Source organism: Mustelus asterias, unplaced genomic scaffold (assembly GCF_964213995.1).
Source record: "Mustelus asterias unplaced genomic scaffold, sMusAst1.hap1.1 HAP1_SCAFFOLD_397, whole genome shotgun sequence".
Taxonomy (NCBI): domain Eukaryota; kingdom Metazoa; phylum Chordata; class Chondrichthyes; order Carcharhiniformes; family Triakidae; genus Mustelus; species Mustelus asterias.
Genome location: NW_027590352.1, coordinates 146,220 through 167,500, shown reverse-complemented (window position 1 = coordinate 167,500; position 21,281 = coordinate 146,220). Strand labels below are relative to the sequence as shown.

Sequence of the window (21,281 nt, the reverse complement as noted above, 5' to 3'; positions counted from 1 at the left end):
TCAGCCCTCCCCGTGACCCCCCCGTGACCTGAGCGGCAGCCCCTCCCCCGACACCCCCGTTACCCCAAGCGTCAGCCCTCCCGTGACCCCCGTGACCCCGAGTGTCCGTCCTGCCCCCTGACCCCCGTGACCCCGAGCGTCAGTCTACCCCCCGACCCCCCGAGCATCATCCCTCCCCCTGACCCCCCCGGTGACCCCAAGCATCATCCCTCCCCCTGACCCCCCCGGTGACCCCGAGCGTCAGCCCTCCCCGTGACCCCCTGGTGACCCCAAGCGTCAGCCTTCCCTCGTCCCCCCGATGACCCTGAGCGTCAGCCTCATCGTGACCCCCGTGTCCCCGAGCGTCAGCCCTCCCCGTGACCCCCCTTGATCCTGAGTGTCAGTCCTCCCTCTGACTCCCCTCTCCGTGACCCCCTCCCGGTGACCCCCTCTCCCCCGTGACCCCCCTCCCCATGGCCCTCCCTTTCCCTGAGCCCCCCTTCCCCGTGACCCCACTCCCCGTGACCCTCCTCCCCATGATCCCCTCCCCGTGACTCCCCTCCCCGTGACCCCCCTACCCGTGACCCTCCTCCCCATGACCCCCTCTCCCTGACCCCCCTCCCCGTGACCCCCCCTCCCCATGAGTCCTCTCCCCGTGACCCCTCTCCCCGTGACCCCTCTCCCCGTGGCCCCCTCCCTGTGACCCTTCCCTCCCCGTGACCCCCCCTCCCTGTGGCTCCCCCTCGCTGTCACCCCCTCCCCGTCACCCCCTTCCCTTGACCCCCCCCCGTGACTCCCTCCCTGTGACCTATTCCCCGTGGCCCCATGACCTCCCCCCTTGACCTCTTCCTGTGACCACTCCTCCAGTGTGACCGATCCCCGCGACCCAAAGAACAAAGAAAATTACAGCACAGGAACAGGCCCTTCGGCCCTCCAAGCCTGCACCGACCATGCTGCCCGGCTGAACTAAAACCCCCTACCCTTCCGGGGACCGTATCCCTCTATTCCCATCCTATTCATGAATTTGTCAAGGTGCCCCTTAAAAGTCACTATCGTATCCGCGAGTTCCAGGCACCCACCACCCTCTGTGTAAAAAACGTGCCTCGTACATCTCCTTTAAACCTTGCCCCTCACACCTTTAACCTAGGCTGGAACATTCTTCCCGCATCTAGCCTGTCCAGTCCCATCAGGATTTTCTATGCTTCGATCTTTTCCCCCCTGAGGATTTGAGTATCGGGATAGGGATGTTTTGCTGCAATTGTACAGGGCGTTGGTGAGGCCACACCTGGAGTATTGTGTGCAGTTTTGGTCTCCTTATCTGAGGAAGGATGTCCTTGCTATAGAGGGAGCGCAGCGAAGGTTTACCAGGCTGATTCCTGGGATGGCAGGTCTGTCATATGAGGAGAGACTAAGTCGGTGAGGATTATATTCGCTGGAGTTTGGAAGAGTGAGAGGGGATCTCATAGAAACTTATAAAATTCTAACAGGGTTAGACAGGGTAGATTCAGAAAGAATGTTCCCGATGGTGGGGGGAGTCCAGAACTAGGGGGTCATAGTTTGAGGATAAGGGGGTAAACCTTTTAGGACTGAGGTGAGGAGAAATTTCTTCACCCAGAGAGTGGTGGAATTCACTCCCACAGAAAGTAGTTGAGGCCAAAATGTTGTGTGATTTCAGGAAGAAATTAGATATCGCTCTTGGGGCTAAAGGGAGCGAGGGGGAAGGGGGGGGGGGGAAGGAGGGAATCAGGATATTGAATTCGATGATCAGCCATGATCAAAATGAATGGCGCACAATAGTTAGCACTGCTGCCTCCCAGCGCCAGGGACCCAGGTTCGATTCCCGGCTTGGGTCACTGTCTGTGCGGAGTCTACACGTTCTCCCTGTGTCCGCATGGGTTTCCTCCGGGTGCTCCGGTTTCCTCCCACAGTCCAAAGATGTGCGGGTTAGGTGGATTGGCCATGCTAAATTGCCCCCTTAGTGTCCAAAGATGTGCAGGTTAGGTGGAGTGGCCATGCTAAATTGCCCCTTAGTGTCCAAAGATGTGCAGGTTGGGTGGATTGGCCATGCTAAATTGCCCCTTAGTGTCCAAAGATGTGCAGGTTAGGTGGAGTGGCCATGCTAAATTGCCCCTTAGTGTCCAAAGATGTGCAGGTTGGGTGGATTGGCCATGCTAAATTGTCCCTTAGTGTCCAAAGATGTGCAGGTTAGGTGGATTGGCCATGCTAAATTGTCCCTTAGTGTCCAAAGATGTGCAGGTTAGGTGGATTGGCCATGCTAAATTGCCCCTTAGTGTCCAAAGATGTGTAGGTTAGGTGGATTGGCCATGCTAAATTGCCCCTTAGTGTCCAAAGATGTGTAGGTTGGGTGGATTGGCCATGCTAAATTGCCCCTTAGTGTCCAAAGATGTGTAGGTTAGGCGGATTGGCCATGCTAAATTGCCCCTTAGTGTCCAAAGATGTGTAGGTTAGGCGGATTGGCCATGCTAAATTGCCCCTTAATGTGAGGGGGGACCAGATAGGCTAAAAACATGGGGTTACAGGGATAGGGGCCTGGGTGGGATTGTGGTCGGTGCAGACTCGATGGGCTGAATGGCCTCCTTCTGCAGTGTGGGATTCTATGAATCTATGGTGGAGCAGGCTGCAAGGGGCGAATGGCCTACTCCAGCTTCTAGTTTCTATGATTGTACGCTTCTAAATTCCAGTGAGTACAAGTCCAGCCCAATAAATGCTGGCCAGCCAGCGACACCTGTGTCCCATGAATGGACAGGAAAATGGACGGTAGGAGATAGTGAGGAACATTGTCAGAGGCTACAGAAGGATATAGATAGGCTGGAAATTTGGGCAAAGAAATGGCAGATGGAGTTCAATCCAGATAAATGCGAAGTGATGCATTTTGGTAGAAATAACGTAGGGAGGAGCTATACGATAAATGGCAGAACCATAAAGGGTGTAGATACGCAGAGGGACCTGGGTGTGCAAGTCCACAGATCCTTGAAGGTGACGTCACAGGTGGAGAAGGTGGTGAAGAAGGCATATGGCATGCTTGCCTTTATAGGACGGGGCATAGAGTATAAAAGTTGGGGTCTGATGTTGCAGTTGTATAGAACGTTGGTTCGGCCGCATTTGGAATACTGCGTCCAGTTCTGGTCGCCGCACTACCAGAAGGACGTGGTGGCTTTAGAGAGAGTGCAGAGGAGGTTTACCAGGATGTTACCTGGTATGGAGGGGCTTAGTTATGAGGAGAGATTGGGTAAACTGGGGTTGTTCTCCCTGGAAAGACGGAGGATGAGGGGAGACTTAATAGAGGTGTATAAAATTATGAAAGGCATAGATAGGGTGAACGGTGGGAAGCTTTTCCCCAGGTCGGTGGTGACGTTCACGAGGGGTCATAGGTTCAAGGTGAAGGGGGGGGGAGGTTTAACACGGATATCAGAAGGACGTATTTTACACAGAGGGTGGTGGGGGCCTGGAATGCGCTGCCAGGCAAGGTGGTGGAGGCGGACACACTGGGAACGTTTAAGACTTATCTAGATAGCCACATGAACGGAGTGGGAATGGAGGGATACAAAAGAATGGTCTAGTTTGGACCAGGGAGCGGCATGGGCTTGGAGGGCCGAAGGGCCTGTTCCTGTGCTGTATTGTTCTTTGTCCTTCGAGAGTTTAAGGGGCTTTTAAATAAGCGCATGATTGCGCAAGGGAACAGAGGGACATGGAGCAAGGGCAGGCAGAAGGGATTAGTCTAATTTGGGGTCAGGCTAGGTACAGCATGGAGGGCCGAAGGGCCTGTTCCTGGGCTGTACTGTTCGATGTTCTGTTTTCCAATGACATTTCCCGGCAGTAAAGGTCAGTGCTTCCAGCCAGTGCTTGTACTTTTGAGTTCTAATTGAAACAGATAAACTCCTTAATGGAACTCAGCGGAGCGTTCACAGCGATAGACTCGCGTTGTGAGCTTGGGTTATTCGAGAGGGAGCCCGGCCCCCCTTCCCCCGCCTCCCCTTCCCCCCCGCTCTCCCATTCAGAGACCTCTCTCCCACCCTCGGAAACGGTAGATGCTGAAACGGCGTCTCAGCGCTGAGAGCGAGGGAGATCCGTCAGAGATTTCCAGCATGTTTCCCTCGAGTGTGGGACGATTATACCCAACATGGCTTCCTCGCTGATCTAATTTGATTTACTACTGTCACCACGTACTGGGACACAGTGAAAAGTATTGTTTCTTGCGCGCTATACAGACAAAGCATACCGTTCATAGAGAAGGAAAGGAGAGGGTGCAGAATGTAGTGTTACAGTCACAGCTAGGGTGTAGAGAAAGATCAACTTAATATTAGATTTGATTTATTGTCACATGTACCGGGATACAGTGAAAAGTATTGTTTCTTGCGCGCTATACAGACAAAGCATACCATTCATAGAGAAGGAAAGGAGAGGGTGCAGAATGTACGGAAGAAGGTGGAAGAGAGAATTTCCGGGGTGCGTGGGGTCCTGGATTATGCCGGCTGCTCTTCCCCGAGGCAGCGGGAAGTGTAGACGGAGTCAATGGATGGGAGGCTGGTTTGCGTGATGGATTGGGCTACATTCACGACCCTTTGTAGTTTCTTGCGGTCTTGGGCAGAGCAGGAGCCCCATACCAAGCTGTGATACAACCAGAAAGGATGCTTTCTATGGTGCATCTGTAAAAGTTGGTGAGAGTCGTAGCTGACATGCCAAATTTTCTTAGCCTTCTGAGAAAGTAGAGGCGTTGGTGGGGCTTTCTTAACTATAGTGTCGGCATGGGGGGGACCAGGACAGGTTGTTGGTGATCTGGATGCCTGGAAACTTGAAGCTCTCGACCCTTTCTACTTCATCCCCGTTGATGTAGACAGGGGCATGTTCTCCTTTACGCTTCCTGAAGTCGATGACTATCTCTTTCATTTTGTTGACATTGAGGGAGAGATTATTGTTGCCGCACCAGTTCACCAGATTGTCTATCTCATTCCTGTACTCTGTCTCGTCATTGTTTGAGATCCGACCCACTACGGTGGTGTCGTCAGCAAACTTGAAAATCGAATTGGAGGGGAATTTGTCCACACAGTCTCGCTTTCCCCAGATGCTGTTGCGTTTTTTTCCCCAGAGTTCTCTGTTGTTTTTCGTCTCGGGTTGACCAAATCTGCAGGATTTTTGTTTTTTTGTCTTATCCTTTGCGATTGAACACAGGAGTTGGGACGTCTTGTTGAAGTTGTTCAAGACATTGGTAAGGTCACACTTGGAATACTGTGTACAGTTCTGGTCACCCTATTATAGAAAGGATATTATTAAACTAGAAAGAGTGCAGAAAAGATTTACTAGGATGCTACCGGGACTTGATGGATTGAGTTATAAAGAGAAGATGGATAGACTGGGACTTTTTTCTCTGGAGCGTAGGAGGCTGGGGGGTGATCTTATAGAGGTCTATAAAATAATGAGGGCCACAGATCAGCTAGATAGTCAATATCTTTTCCCAAAGGTATGGGAGTCTAAAACTAGAGGGCAGAGGTTTAAGGTGAGAGGGGAGAGATCCAAAAGGGGCCAGAGGGGCAATTGTTTCACACAGAGGGTGGTGAGTGTTGTATATAAATAATACCTCTGAGTCTAGTCGTGAGTCAAAGTACAGTGGTTTATTTTCACAAGCTTGTGGGAGAAGTCCGATTCCTAACTCGGTCTCCAGACTTCTCACCGAATACAGGTTAAGAGCAAATATTTATACAGGCTGCTGCCCTGTGGATCCAGAACTGGCTTGTCCAAAGGAGGCAGAGAGTGTGTATAGATGGGTCTTTTTCTAAATGGAGGTCGGTCACCAGTGGTGTGCCCCAGGGATCTGTTCTGGGACCCTTGCTGTTTGTCATTTTCATAAATGACCTGGATGAGGAAGTGGAGGGATGGGTTGGTAAGTTTGCCGACGACACGAAGGTTGGTGGGGTTGTGGATAGTCTGGAGGGATGTCAGAAGCTGCAGCGTGACATAGATAGGATGCAAGACTGGGCGGAGAAGTGGCAGATGGACTTCAACCCAGATAAATGCGTAGTGGTCCATTTTGGCAGGTCAAATGGGGTGAAGGAGTACAATATAAAGGGAAAGACTCTTAGTACTGTAGAGGATCAGAAGGACCTTGGGATCCGGGTCCATAGGACTCTAAAATCGGCCCCGCAGGTGGAGGAGGTGGTTAAGAAGGCGTATGGTGTGCTGGCCTTTATCAATCAAGTGATTGAGTTTAGGAGTCCGGGGATAATGATGCAGCTATATAAGACCCTCGTCAGACCCCACTTGGAGTACTGTGCTCAGTTCTGGTCGCCTCATTACAGGAAGGATGTGGAAAAGATTGAAAGGGTGCAGAGGAGATTTACAAGGATGTTGCCTGGATTGAGTGGCATGCCTTATGAGGATAGGCTGAGGGAGCTCGGTCTTTTCTCCTTGGAGAGACGTAGGATGAGAGGAGACCTAATAGAGGTGTATAAGGTGTTGAGAGGCATAGATCGGGTGGACTCTCAGAGGCTTTTTCCCAGGGTGGAAATGGCTGCTACGAGAGGACACAGGTTTAAGGTGCTGGGGGGTAGGTACAGGGGAAATGTTAGGGGGAAGTTTTCCACACAGAGGGTGGTGGCCGAGTGGAATCGGCTGCCGTCAGTGGTGGTGGAGGCGAACTCAATCGGGTCTTTTAAGAGACTCCTGGATGAGCACATGGGACTTAATAGGATGGAGGGTTATAGGTAGGCCTAAAAGGTAGGGATATGTTCGGCACAACTTGTGGGGCCGAAGGGCCTGTTTTGTGCTGTAGTTTTCTATGTTTCTATATATTTTCGCCCCTGGTCACGTCCGCATTTTCTCACGATTATTCAGTGGTTCTGTCCTTTGCGTAGTCCGTGTAATCGCAGCCATCTCAGGGCTGTCTGTTCTGTGGCCTCTATGTGGCGGACATCTGCGGCCTGTTTACCCAGCAGACAAGATTATAAGTTTGCACAAAGAAGTTAACTGAGGTACAGGGGCCTATGTAACAATTTATATCGGTAAGGATGAATAATATATAATGAATATATATGATTATAAGATCACAGAAGGCATGCATGTAAGCTCCACCGTGTTCAACAGAAGTACATAATATAACAGAACACAAAATGGATTCTAGCTGGGTAAGCCACATTCCTGAACACAATTAGCTACAACAGCAGGGATAGCTGCTTCTCTTGTCTGGTTTGGATACACGAAAACAAGTTCTACAGACACGGAAACAAGCTCGACAATGCTTTTTACAAATCTCTAAGTATTACAAAGTTCGGGTTTCAATGCTTTGCACAAATCTTAAGTGTTACAAAGTTCATTAACCCGTTCCCTTCTTCAATGAGTGTCTGGAACGAGCTGCCAGAGGCAGTAGTAGAGGCGGGTACAATTTTGTCTTTTAAAAAGCGTTTAGACAGTTACATGGGTACGATGGGTATAGAGGGATATGGGCCAAACGGGGGTAATTGGGATTAGCTCAGGGGTTCAAAAAAGTTAAAGTTTATTTATTACTGTCACAAGTCGGCTTACATTAACACCGCAATGACGTTACTGTGAAAATCCCCTAGTCGCCACACTCCTGTTCGGGTAACACTGAGGGAGAATTTAGCACAGCCAATGCACCCTAACCAGCACGTCTTTCGGACTGTGGGAGGAAACCGGAGCACCTGGAGGAAACCCACGCAGACACGGGGGAGAACGTGCAAACTCCACACAGACAGTGACCCGAGCCGGGAATTGAACCCGGGTCCCTGGCGCTATGAGGCAGCAGTGCTAACCCACTGTGCCACCTTTTAAGGTCTATAAAATAATGAGAGACGTAGATAAGGTAGATAGTCAACAGTTTTTCCCAAAGGTAGGGGTGTCCAAAACTAGAGGGTACAGGTTTAAGGTGAGAGGGGAGAGATACAAAAGTGTCCAGAGGGGCAATTTTTTCACACAGAGGGTGGTGAGTGTCTGGAACGAGCTGCCAGAGGTAGTAGTAGAGGCGGGTACAATTTTGTCTTTTAAAAAGCATTTAGATAGTTACATGGGTAAGATGGGTATAGAGAGGGATATGGGCCAAATGCGGGCAATTGGGACTAGCTTAGGGGTTTATAAAAAAAGGGCGGCATGGACAAGTTGGGCCGAAGGGCCTGTTTCCATGCTGTAAACCTCTATGACTATTGTTTGAGATCTGACCCACTAAGGTAGTGTCATCGGCCAACTTGAAAATCGAGTTGGAGGGGAATTTGACCGCACAGTCAGAGGTGTATCCGGAGTATAGTAGGGGGCTGAGGAATGGACTTGAGATGTTTCCCGCTTCCCCCCAGAGTTTTTTTTTCCCAGAGTCCTCTTGTTTTTCATCTCGGGTTGACCGAATCTGCAGGATTTTCGTTTTCTTTTTGCCTTCTCTTTTGCAAACCAACCCTCCTCTCTCTCTCTCTCTCTGTCCCCCGCAGGAACAGGGGAAGATCCAGGTGATTTTTAACGTGGGGACGGACGACATTGTGATCGAGGAGACCAACGTGGTGGTCAACGATGGCAAGTACCACGTGGTCCGCTTCACAAGGAGCGGGGGGAACGCCACCCTGCAGGTTGACAACTGGCCCGTCAACGAGCGTTATCCAGTGGGTAAGTCGCCGGGTCACGACCTGTGACCTCCAACCCTCCCTCCAATCCCTTCCCCCACCCCCCCCTTACCCTCCCTCCTCCCCAACCCCCACCCTTCCCTCAGGACCCCGGGTTCCGATCGAGGACCCAGGCACGGACTGGGAGGCCTTCCGTCGTCATGGCGACGCCCTTCCCCGGAAGGCCGCAAGGCGACGATGGAGGGGGACCCCACCTTTCTCCCACACTCCGGTTCCCCCCCCCCCGCCCCCCACTCCCCCCATCCCAAACTCCGGACGCCAGGTGGGTTTATTTATCTTATTGTTTCAGGGGGAGGGGGAAACGGGAACCCCGCTTGGCAAAAAAAAAAATTCTCAATCGCCGCCCGCTATCGAATGTTTGTGCTGTTGATGATGACGAGGACCACCCCCCCCCCTCTCTTCCCCCCCCCCTCTCCACCACCGTGTGGCCTCCAGGCCTCCGAGACGCGTTCAGAGGTTCGTACCGCCGTGTCCCTCACATCGCACCTCCACCCCTGTCACCTCCACGCCCCCACGGTCAGCGGGCACCCTTGTCTCTCCCCTCAACCGGTGTTGAGTTCGACTGAGTCCAGATGGGAAGAGGAGCCACTCTTGATCTTGGTGGTAGTTCGGCTTCTCGCGGACAGGTAGGCCGGAGCGTCCCGAGATCAAATCCCTGCGCCAATCCCCGCCCCCCCCCCCCCCCCCACCTTGCTATCTGACTGGGCCTTAGCCACCCCTGTGGCCTGATGAGGGGTGGGGTCAAAGTTCAGAGATTTGGGGCAGGTTTTTACTCCCCCCCCCGCACCAACCCCCAACCCCCCAATGTCAACATTAAGAGCATTCAAATGGCTATTGGATAAACATATGGATGATATTGGAATAGTGTAGATTAGAGGGGCTTTAAATTGGTTCCACTGGTCGGCGCAACACCGAGGGCCGAAGGGCCTGTACTGCGCTGTAATGTTCTAACCCCTGCAATGTAGTTATTAGTGATGGGGAGGCCAGAGACGGGATCTCCTGTTCCGCCGTTGGCAAAGAGACTTCCTGTTGAAGGTACCCCTCACTGCTGTGACAACCCGTAACCGGGAGTGGGGAGGGGAAGCTCGACAGGGCCCTAAGATCCCTCCAGTGTTAAGAGCGGCGAGATTTCGTCCTATGTCTCCATCCTGGACAAGACGGAGATCGAGAGAGGGAGAGAGAAAGAGAGTGTGAGAGAGAGAGAGAGAAGGGACAGGTAATAAGACGTCCAGGCTTTTAAATTCTTCACAGGCCTCATTCCCAAGGAATTGCACCAAGGGGCAATTTATCGAACCTTAATTAGGCCGCACTTGGAATACAGTGTTCAATTCTGGTCGCTACACTACCAGAAGGATGTGGAGGCTTTGGAGAGGGTACAGAAAAGATTTACCAGGATGTTGCCTGGTATGGAGGGCATTAGCTATGAGGAGAGGTTGGAGAAACTTGGTTTGTTCTCACTGGAGTGACGGAGGTTGAGGGGACGACCTGATAGAAGTCTACAAGATTATGAGGGGCACGGACAGAGTGGATAGTCAGAAGCTTTTTCCCCAGGGTGGAAGAGTCAATTACTAGGGGGCACAGGTATAAGGTGCGAGGGCAAGGTTTAAAGGAGATGTACGAGGCAAGTTTTTTACACAGAGGGTGGTGGGTGCCTGGGACTCGCTGCCGGGGGGGGGTAGCGGAAGCAGATACGATAGTGACTTTTAAGGGGCGTCTGGACAAATACATGAATAGGATGGGAATAGAGGGATATGGTCCCCGGAAGGGTAGGGGGTTTTAGTTCAGTCGGGGGCAGCATGGTCAGTGCAGGCTTGGAGGGCCGAAGGGCCTGTTCCTGTGCTGTAATTTTCTTTGTTCTTTGTTCCCGCATTGCGAACTCGCCACGGAGTGTTGGCCGTCCCTGGGAGGCGGATTTTGCAGAGTGTTGTTGTGTGAGGGAGGTGCGGATTTGTCGGGGGAGGGGGTGGGGCTGCCTTGATAGGGGCAACAAGAGCCACAGCAATGGGGTTGACACTCAACTGCCCTCTGAAATGGCCGAGCGAGCCATTCAGTTCAAGAGGCAACTAGGGAGAGGCAACCAATGCTGTCCCAGCCAGCGACGCCCCCGTCCCACCAGTGCATAACCAATAGGTAGTGGAAAGGAGCGAGTCATAGAATCCCAACAGCGCAGAAGGAGGCCATTCGGCCCATCGAGTCTGCACCGACCACAATCCCACCCGGCTCCTATCCCAATTACCCTAGCTAATCCCTCTGACACTAAGGGCAATTTAGCATGGCCAATCCACCTAACCTGCACATCTTTGGACACTAAGGGGCAATTTAGCATGGCCAATCCACCTAACCTGCACATCTTTGGACACTAAGGGGCAATTTACCATGGCCAATCCACCTAACCTGCACATCTTTGGACACTAAGGGGCAATTTAGCATGGCCAATCCACCTAACCTACACATCTTTGGACACTAAGGGGCAATTTAGCATGGCCAATCCACCTAACCCGCGCATCTTTGGACACTAAGGGGCAATTTAGCATGGCCAATCCACCTAACCCGCGCATCTTTGGACACTAAGGGGCAATTTAGCATGGCCAATCCACCTAATCAGCACATCTTTAGACACTAATGGGCAATTTAGCATGGCCAATCCACCTAACCTGCACATCTTTAGACACCAATGGGCAATTTAGCATGGCCAATCCCCCTAACCAACACATCTTTGGACATAAAGGGGCAATTTAGCATGGCCAATCCACCTAACCAACACATCTTTGGACATAAAGGGGCAATTTAGCATGGCCAATCCACCTAACCTACACATCTTTGGACATAAAGGGGCAATTTAGCATGGCCAATCCACCTAACCTACACATCTTTGGACACTAAGGGGCAATTTAGCATGGCCAATCCACCTAACCTGCACATCTTTAGACACTAAGGGGCAATTTAGCATGGCCAATCCACCTAACCTACACATCTTTGGACACTAAGGGGTAATTTAGCATGGCCCACTGTGGTCAGGTTACAGCTTGAGTGAACTTTGCTGGAACTTTCCGCGGTGGCGGTTTCTTCTCTCTCGGGTGATGGGCAGGGCCCCTTTGGAAAGATTCCAGGAGGGACAGCGAATGGGGGGAGGGTTTTTAAAAAGATTTCTTGTCATCGGGTGGCAGACGATATTAATCTGGACTTTTCTGCTTGACGGGAGCGACCGTGTCAGCTGGAGTTAGCTGGCCTTTCACTCAGGCTGGGCTGAAATCTGCCGGGCCTGATCGGGAGTGACAGGTGTGGCAGCGCGGCTGAACTTGGCGGGGAGCTGTGTGGCGACGGACTGGGTGACAGGGACCACTCGCTCCAGGCTCAGAGAGGCCATGTTAGAAACTGGCCCCCCCCAGCATCCAACGTCAAGCCAGGAGAATGATCCGAATGATGGCTCAGAAGCCTAGAATCCCCACAATGCAGGTGGAGGCCATTCAGCCCATCGAATCTGCACCAACCACAATCCCACACTATCATCGGTACCCCACATATTTACCCTCGCTGATCCCCTTGACACGAAGGAGCAATTTAGCATGGCCAAACTACCTAACCTGCACATCTTTGGACACTAAGGGACAATTTAGCATGGCCAATCCACCTAACCTACACATCTTTGGATACGAAGGAGCAATTTAGCATGGCCAATCCACCAAACCTGCACATCTTTGGACACTAAGGGGCTATTTAGCATGGCCAATCCACCCATCCTGCACATCTTTGGATACGAAGGAGCAATTTAGCATGGCCAATCCACCAAACCTGCACATCTTTGGACACTAAGGGGCAATTTAGCATGGCCAATCCACCTAACCTGCACATCTTTGGATACGAAGGAGCAATTTAGCATGGCCAATCCACCAAACCTGCACATCTTTGGACACTAAGGGGCTATTTAGCATGGCCAATCCACCCATCCTGCACATCTTTTGGACTGTGGGAGGAACCCATGCAGACACAGGGAGAATGTGCAGACTCCACACAGACAGTGACCCAAGCTGGGAATCGAACCCGGGTCCCTGGCGCTGTGAGGCAGCAGTGCTAACCCGCTGTGCCACCCAAAGACATGTCTCAAAGGAGAGAGGGACAGATAGAGAGAGGGAGAGAGAGATAGAGAGAATGAGAGAGAGAATGAGAGAGAGAATGAGAGAGAGAGTGAGAGAGAGACAGAAAGAGAGACAGAGAGAGACAGAGAGAGAGAGAGAGAGACAGAGAGAGAGAGAGAGAGAGAGAAAGAGAGACAGAGACAAAGAAAGAGAGAGACAGAGAGAGAGAGAGAGAGACAGACAGAGAGAGAGAGACAGAGAGAGAGAGAGACAGAGAGAGAGAGACAGAGAGAGAGAGCGTGCGAGAGAGAGACAGAGAGAGAGAGAGTGCGCGAGGGAGAGAGACAGAGAGAGAGAGAGACAGAGAGAGAGAGAGAGAGACAGAGAGAGAAAAACAGAGAAAGTGAGAGAGTCGGAGAGAGAGAGAAAGACAGAGAGAGAGAGACGGAGAGAGAGAGAGAGACAGAGAGAGAAAAACAGAGAAAGCGAGAGAGAGAGAAAGACAGAGAGACAGAGAGAGAGACAGAGAGAGACTGTGTGAGAGAGAGAGAGAGTGCGCGAGAGAGAGAGAGAGGGAGACAGAGAAAACGAGAGAGTCAGAGAGAGAGAGAGAGAATAATTGGATGGTGGGGTGTGGGTTGGGGGGGTGGGGGGAGGTGGCGGGTGTACCATGGGGCCATGCCGGGATTCACAAAGCGGGAATGCAGAGAGAGTTAACGAGAGGACAATTCCTTTGCATAAATAAAACATGTAACCAGTCGGCTGTTCCTTCAGGACCCTCCCAACACCCAGACATCTCAGTGCTGAAAGAGTCAGGGGAGAGGGGACCAGTCAGTCCTGCTGCGCTGTGTCCATTCTGACCCAGAGGTCTGAATTTACAAGCAGCTGCTAACCTGGGAACTTCCATCAGGAAGTGACCTGGAGTTAACCTGCCCCGCTGCGCCTCATGGGCCGGTGAGGGAACAGGCAGAGGGGCGGGGGGGGAATGGTCTGCCGGGGGTAGGAACGTAGATTCGATATGACAAGAGGAAGCCTCGTGATTCATCCCCGCCTGACTTGCTGACCGAGTCACACCAGGGGGAGTGGGATCTGGGCAGGTTTCCCCCCCTCCCGCAGTCAGCGGAGACCCCCCACCCCCAGGTCACACTCACCACTCCGACACAGAGGCATGACGCCTCCATTTACCCAACAGGACCCATCCTTTCTTGCGGGGAGGCCTCCAGGATTGACAGCGGGCAATTCAGCCACGAGAGGCATCGCCTTCTGCACTTCCCACTCACACCGACTCCAATTCTGCTCTCCCCACCCTCCCCCACCCTGTGCCCACTGACCCGCATTGACTCCCAGTCTGCCTGCAAACCCCCCCCCCCACTCCCAAAATTGTCACCCGCTACCCGCCCCCCCCGCTCTCCCCCCCGCTAAATTGCCCCTTAGTGTCCAAAGACATGTAGGTTAGGTGGATTGGCCATGCTAAATTGCCCATTAGTGTCCAAAGACATGTAGGTTAGGTGGATTGGCCATGCTAAATTGTCCCTTAGTGTCCAAAGATGTGTAGGTTAGGTGGATTGGCCATGCTACATTGCCCCTTAGTGTCCAAATTTGTGCAGGTTAGGTGGATTGGCCATGCTAAATTGTCCCTTAGTGTCCAAAGATGTGCAGGTTAGGTGGATTGGCCATGCTAAATTGCCCCTTAGTGTCCAAAGATGTGTAGGTTGGGTGGATTGGCCATGCTAAATTGCCCCTTAGTGTCCAAAGATGTGTAGGTTGGGTGGATTGGCCATGCTAAATTGCCCCTTAGTGTCCAAAGATGTGCAGGTTGGGTGGATTGGCCATGCTAAATTGCCCCTTAGTGTCCAAAGATGTGCAGGTTAGGCGGATTGGCCATGCTAAATTGTCCCTTAGTGTCCAAAGATGTGCAGGTTAGGTGGATTGACCATGCTAAATTGTCCCTTAGTGTCCAAAGATGTGTAGGTTAGGTGGATTGGCCATGCTAAATTGTCCCTTAGTGTCCAAAGATGTGCAGGTTAGGTGGATTGACCATGCTAAATTGTCCCTTAGTGTCCAAAGATGTGCAGGTTAGGTGGATTGGCCATGCTAAATTGTCCCTTAGTGTCCAAAGATGTGTAGGTTAGGTGGATTGGCCATGCTAAATTGCCCCTTAGTGTCCAAAGATGTGCAGGTTAGGTGGATTGACCATGCTAAATTGTCCCTTAGTGTCCAAAGATGTGCAGGTTAGGAGAATTGGCCATGCTAAATTGTCCCTTAGTGTCCAAAGATGTGTAGGTTAGGTGGATTGGCCATGCTAAATTGTCCCTTAGTGTCCAAAGATGTGTAGGTTGGGTGGATTGGCCAGGCTAAATTGCCCCTTAGTGTCCAAAGATGTGTAGGTTGGGTGGATTGGCCAGGCTAAATTGCCCCTTAGTGTCCAAAGATGTGTAGGTTAGGTGGATTGGCCATGCTAAATTGCCCCTTAGTGTCCAAAGATGTGTAGGTTAGATGGATTGGCCATGCTAAATTGCCCCTTAGTGTCCAAAGATGTGCAGGTTAGGTGGATTGGCCATGCTAAATTGCCCCTTGGTGTCCAAAGATGTGTAGGTTGGGTGGATTGGCCAGGCTAAATTGCCCCTTAGTGTCCAAAGATGTGCGGGTTAGGGGGATTGGCCATGCTAAATTGTCCCTTAGTGTCCAAAGATGTGTAGGTTGGGTGGATTGGCCAGGCTAAATTGCCCCTTAGTGTCCAAAGATGTGCAGGTTGGGTGGATTGGCCATGCTAAATTGTCCCTTAGTGTCCAAAGATGTGTAGGTTGGGTGGATTGGCCAGGCTAAATTGCCCCTTAGTGTCCAAAGATGTGCAGGTTAGGTGGATTGGCCATGCTAAATTGCCCCCTTAGTGTCCAAAGATGTGCAGGTTGGGTGGATTGGCCATGCTAAATTGCCCCTTAGTGTCCAAAGATGTGCAGGTTGGGTGGATTGGCCATGCTAAATTGCCCCTTAGTGTCCAAAGATGTGCAGGTTGGGTGGATTGGCCATGCTAAATTGCCCCTTAGTGTCCAAAGATGTGTAGGTTGGGTGGATTGGCCATGCTAAATTGCCCCTTAGTGTCCAAAGATGTGTAGGTTGGGTGGATTGGCCATGCTAAATTGTCCCTTGGTGTGGAGTGGGGGTGGGGGGGATGGGGGAGGCATCCTGAGGCTACCATTTCTCTGCTGGCTTGGGCATCCCGACAAGTGGCCCTGCCCCTCAGCAGTGACGGTGGCGGCTATTTGACTGCGGGAGGCAGCACAGTGGAGGCCGATTCTTGCTCCAGCCTCGATGTCGGGGAGGGTCGGTGTCAGTGAGGGTGTGGATTGGTACAGGCCGGGGTGTACATGCGAGTTAGCGGGCGTTGGGGGAAGGGGTGAGCGAGGAGGGAGTTTACACCTCAGGTTTGGCTGGCCGGCTGTGTATACCTCAGGAAGAATGGCGTGCCGCTGGGAGCTCGGAGGGGTTTGGGGGTGGGGGAGGCGCGACGGGTGTCAGATAGAGACAGGGAGCTGGATTAGGCGACATTGGAGAGGTGACAACAGACGCTGTGGTTCCTGGGCGAACGCCTGTATCTGACGGACGAATAGTCATCGTGTTATCACCGACCTTGGCGCATTGGGGCGGAGAGCCTGGGGGCAGGGGGGGGGACGGAGAGGGGGAGGGGTTACTGAGGTGTTGCCAGGCAACGTACGACCTGTCAAGGTTTGAGAGGGAGGAGGCCCCCTCCTTAATGACCAACGCCCGTCTTCGCAAGGGGAGCAGACGACTGGAATCCCCCCACCTCTGCCCCCCCCCCAGCCTCTCCTCCCGCGAGCCCAGGACTTCCTCCCCACATCGCACCATTCGGCCCATCGGTGACTGGTGCTAGGTCATTGGCTGGGCTTGAAGTCGATGAGGTGCTTTCTTTTCAATGTTATAGCCCTGACACGCCACCCTTCCCCCACTCTCCATCCCACCCCGCCCTCCACCGGCCAGCAAGATTTTCCAGCCCCGATAAAGTGGATGGGGGGATTGTCCACTGCTGCCGAGGTGCATGGGTGGGATTTTTCAGCCCCGCCAGAGTGGATGGAGGGATTTTCCAGCCCTGCCAAGGTGAATGGAGGGATTTTCCAGCCCCGTCAAAGTAGATGGTCGAGTTTTCCATTCCCGCCAGAGTGGATAGGAGGGATTTTCCATTCCCACCAAGGTGAATGGGAGGGATTTTCCTGTCCTGCTAAGATGGATGGGAGGGATTTTCCAGTCCTGTCAAAATGGATGGGAGGGATTTTCCAGTCTGGCCAGAGTGAATGGAGGGATTTTCCATTCCCACCAGAGTGGATGGTGGCATTTTCCAGTCCTGCCAGAGTGGACAGAGGGATTTTCCTTTCCTGTCAGAGTCGATGGTGGATTTTCCAGTCCCGCTGAAGTGGATGGAAGGTTTTCCAATCCCACTGAAGTAGATGGTTGAATTTCCCATTCCCGCCAATGTGGATGGAGTGATTTTCCAGCCCCGTCAAAGTAGATGGAAGGTTTTCCCATCCCACCAAAGTAGATGGTGGGATTTTCCATTCCCGCCAAGGTGCATGAGCGGAATTTTCCATTCCCGTCAGAGTGGATGGAGGGATACTCCAGCCCCGCCAAACTAGATGGAGGGATTTTCCAGTCCCGCCAAAGTTGATGGAGGAATTTTCCATTCCCGTCAGAGTGAATGGGTGGGATTTTCCACTCCTGCCAAGGAGGGTGGGTGGGATTTTCCACTTGGGGGATTTTCCAGTCATTGCCGACAGGGGGGTCTGAAGTCCCGCCAGCAGCGACCACCCAGTGTGGGATCCCTGGCAGCACACAGCAGGAACATCCGGAAGCCCCGTTGATCGTGGCGGGTCAAGATGGCCGCCATTAAACAGAGAGCCCTGCTCCCGCCCCACAACACATGCCGAGGGTGTTCCAACAAATGGTACATTCGCATTCCCCGGCCCCTCTCCCACTGCGAGGGGGGATTGCTAAAATTCGAGCCCCTCGTAACGGGGAGCGTGACGCACTGCCATCGATTGACGCAAAAAAAAACCCCATCTGGTTCACTGATGTCCCCCTGAAGGGAAAAGGAAATCTGACCCTGGCCTACTTGTGACTCCAGAGCCCACGCCCCACACACACACACACAGAAATGTGGTCAACTTTTAACTGTCCCTCTCTGTAATGGGCCGAGCGAGACACAATGAATGGGAGAAAGTTCAGGGGGTTGCAGAGATAGGGAGGGGGTTACAGAGATAGGGAGGGTTTACAGAGATAGGGAGGGGGTTACAGAGATAGGGAGGGTTTACAGAGATAGGGAGGGGGTTACAGCGATAGGGAGGAGGTTAGATTGATGGGAATGAGATTACAGAAATGGGGAGGAAGTTACAGATACAGGGATGAGGTTACAGAGATAGGGAGTGGGTTGCAGAGATAGGGAGGGGGTTGCAGAGATAGGGAGGGGGTTACAGAGATAGGGAGTGGGTTGCAGAGATAGGGAGGGGGTTACAGAGATAGGGAGGGGCTTACAGAGATAGGGAGGGGGTTACAGAGATAGGGAGGGAGTTACAGAGATAGGGAGGGGATTACAGAGATAGGGAGGGGGTTACAGAGATAGGGAGGAGGTTACAGAGATAGGGAGGGGGTTACAGAGATAGGGAGGGTTTACAGAGATAGGGAGGGGGTTACAGAGATAGGGAGGGGGTTGCAGAGATAGGGAGGGGGTTACAGAGATAGGGAGGGGGTTACAGATATAGGGAGGGGGTTACAGAGATAGGGAGGGGGTTACAGAGATAGGGAGGGGATTACAGAGATAGGGAGGGGGTTACAGAGATAGGGAGGGGATTAGAGAGATAGGGAGGGGATTACAGAGATAGGGAGGGGGTTACAGAGATAGGGAGGGTTTACAGAGATAGGGAGGGGGTTACAGAGATAGGGGGAAGGTTACAGAGATAGGGAGAGGGTTACAGAGATAGTGAGGGGGTTACAGAGATAAGGAGGGGGATACAGAGAAAGGGAGGGGGTTACAGAGATAGGGAGGGGGTTACAGAGATAAGGAGGGGGATACAGAGATAGGGAGGGGGTTACAGAGATAGGGAGGGGGTTACAGAGAGAGGGAGGGTTTACAGAGATAGGGAGGGGTTACAGAGATAGGGGGAAGGTTACAGAGATAGGGAGGGTTTACAGAGATAGGGAGGGTTTACAGAGATAGGGAGGGGGTTACAGAGATAGGGAGGGGGTTACAGCGATAGGGAGGGGGTTACAGAGATAGGGAGGGGGTTACAGAGATAGGGAGGGGGTTACAGAGATAGGAAGGGGGTTACAGAGATAGGGAGGGGGTTACAGAGATGGGGAGGGGGTTACAGAGATAGGGAGGGGGTTACAGAGATAGGGATGAGTTTACAGAGATAGGGAGGAGGTTACAGAGATAGGGAGGGGGTTACAGGGATAGGGAGGGGGTTACAGAGATAGGGAGGGGGATACAGAGATAGGGAGGGGGTTACAGAGATAGAGAGGGGGTTACAGAGATAGGGAGGGGATTACAGAGATAGGGAGAGCGTTGCAGAGATAGGGAGGGGGTTACAGAGATGGGGAGTGGGTTACAGAGATGGGGAGGGGGTTACAGAGATAGGGAGGGGATTACAGATATAGGGAGGGGGTTACAGAGATAGGGAGGGGATTACAGAGATAGGGAGGGGATTACAGAGATAGGGAGGGGATTACAGAGATAGGGAGGGGGTTACAGAGATGGGGAGGGGGTTACAGAGATGGGGAGGGGGTTACAGAGATGGGGAGTGGGTTACAGAGATGGGGAGGGGGTTACAGAGATGGGGAGGGGGTTACAGAGATGGGGAGGGGGTTACAGAGATGGGGAGGGGGTTACAGAGATGGGGAGGGGGTTACAGAGATGGGGAGTGGGTTACAGAGATGGGGAGGGGGTTACAGAGATAGGGAGGGGATTACAGAGATAGGGAGGGGATTACAGAGATAGGGAGGGGATTACAGAGATAGGGAGGGGGTTACAGAGATAGGGAGGGTTTACAGAGATCGGGAGGGGGTTACAGAGATAGGGGGAAGGTTACAGAGAAAGGGAGAGGGTTACAGAGATAGGGAGGGGGTTCCAGAGATAAGGAGGGGGATACAGAGATAGGGAGGGGGTTACAGAGATAAGGAGGGGGTTACAGAGATAGGGAGGGGGTTACAGAGATAGGGAGGGGGTTACAGAGATAGGGAGGGGGTTACAGAGATAGGGAGGGGGTTACAGAGATAGGGAGGGGATTACAGAGATAGGGAGGGGATTACAGAGATAGGGAGGGGATTACAGAGATAGGGAGGGGGTTACAGAGATAGGGAGGGGATTACAGAGATAGGGAGGGGATTACAGAGATAGGGAGGGGGTTACAGAGATAGGGAGGGTTTACAGAGATAGGGAGGGGGTTACAGAGATAGGGGGAAGGTTACAGAGATAGGGAGAGGGTTACTGAGATAGGGAGGGGGTTCCAGAGATAAGGAGGGGGATACAGAGATAGGGAGGGGGTTACAGAGACAGGGAGGGTTTACAGAGATAGGGAGGGGGTTACAGAGATAGGGAGGGCGTTACAGAGATAGGGAGGGGGTTACAGAGATAGGGAGGGGGTTACAGAGATAGGGGTAAGTTAACGGAGATAGGGAGAGGGTTACAGAGATAGGGAGGGGGTTACAGAGATAGGGAGGGGGTTACAGAGATAGGGAGGGGGTTACAGAGATAGGGAGGGGGATACAGAGATAGGGAGGGGGTTACAGAGATGGGGAGGGAGTTACAGAGATAGGGATGAGGTTACAGAGATAGGGAGGAGGTTACAGAGATAGGGAGTGGGTTACAGAGATAAGGAGGGGGTTACAGAGATAGGGAGGGGATTACAGAGATAGGGAGGGGATTACAGAGATAGGGAGGGGGTTACAGAGATAGGGAGGGGATTACAGAGATAGGGAGGGGATTACAGAGATAGGGAGGGGGTTACAGAGATAGGGAGGGTTTACAGAGATAGGGAGGGGGTTACAGAGATAGGGGGAAGGTTACAGAGATAGGGAGAGGGTTACTGAGATAGGGAGGGGGTTCCAGAGATAAGGAGGGGGATACAGAGATAGGGAGGGGGTTACAGAGACAGGGAGGGTTTACAGAGATAGGGAGGGGGTTACAGAGATAGGGAGGGCGTTACAGAGATAGGGAGGGGGTTACAGAGATAGGGAGGGGGTTACAGAGATAGGGGTAAGTTAACGGAGATAGGGAGAGGGTTACAGAGATAGGGAGGGGGTTACAGAGATAGGGAGGGGGTTACAGAGATAGGGAGGGGGTTACAGAGATAGGGAGGGGGATACAGAGATAGGGAGGGGGTTACAGAGATGGGGAGGGAGTTACAGAGATAGGGATGAGGTTACAGAGATAGGGAGGAGGTTACAGAGATAGGGAGTGGGTTACAGAGATAAGGAGGGGGTTACAGAGATAGGGAGGGGGTTACAGGGATAGGGAGGGGGTTACAGAGATAGGGAGGGGGTTACAGAGATGGGGAGAGGGTTACAGAGATGGGGAGGGGGT

General features: G+C 52.5%; 1 protein-coding gene across 1 annotated transcript in view; it reads left to right on the top strand.

The window, feature by feature from the left end:
- Positions 1-21,281, top strand: part of LOC144486561 (neurexin-2-beta-like) — a 252,004-nt gene that overhangs the window by 207,140 nt on the left and 23,583 nt on the right. The window contains exon 3 of the mRNA XM_078204617.1: positions 8,427-8,598. Coding sequence (XP_078060743.1) covers positions 8,427-8,598 — 172 coding nt within the window. The remainder of the gene's footprint in view (positions 1-8,426; positions 8,599-21,281) is intronic.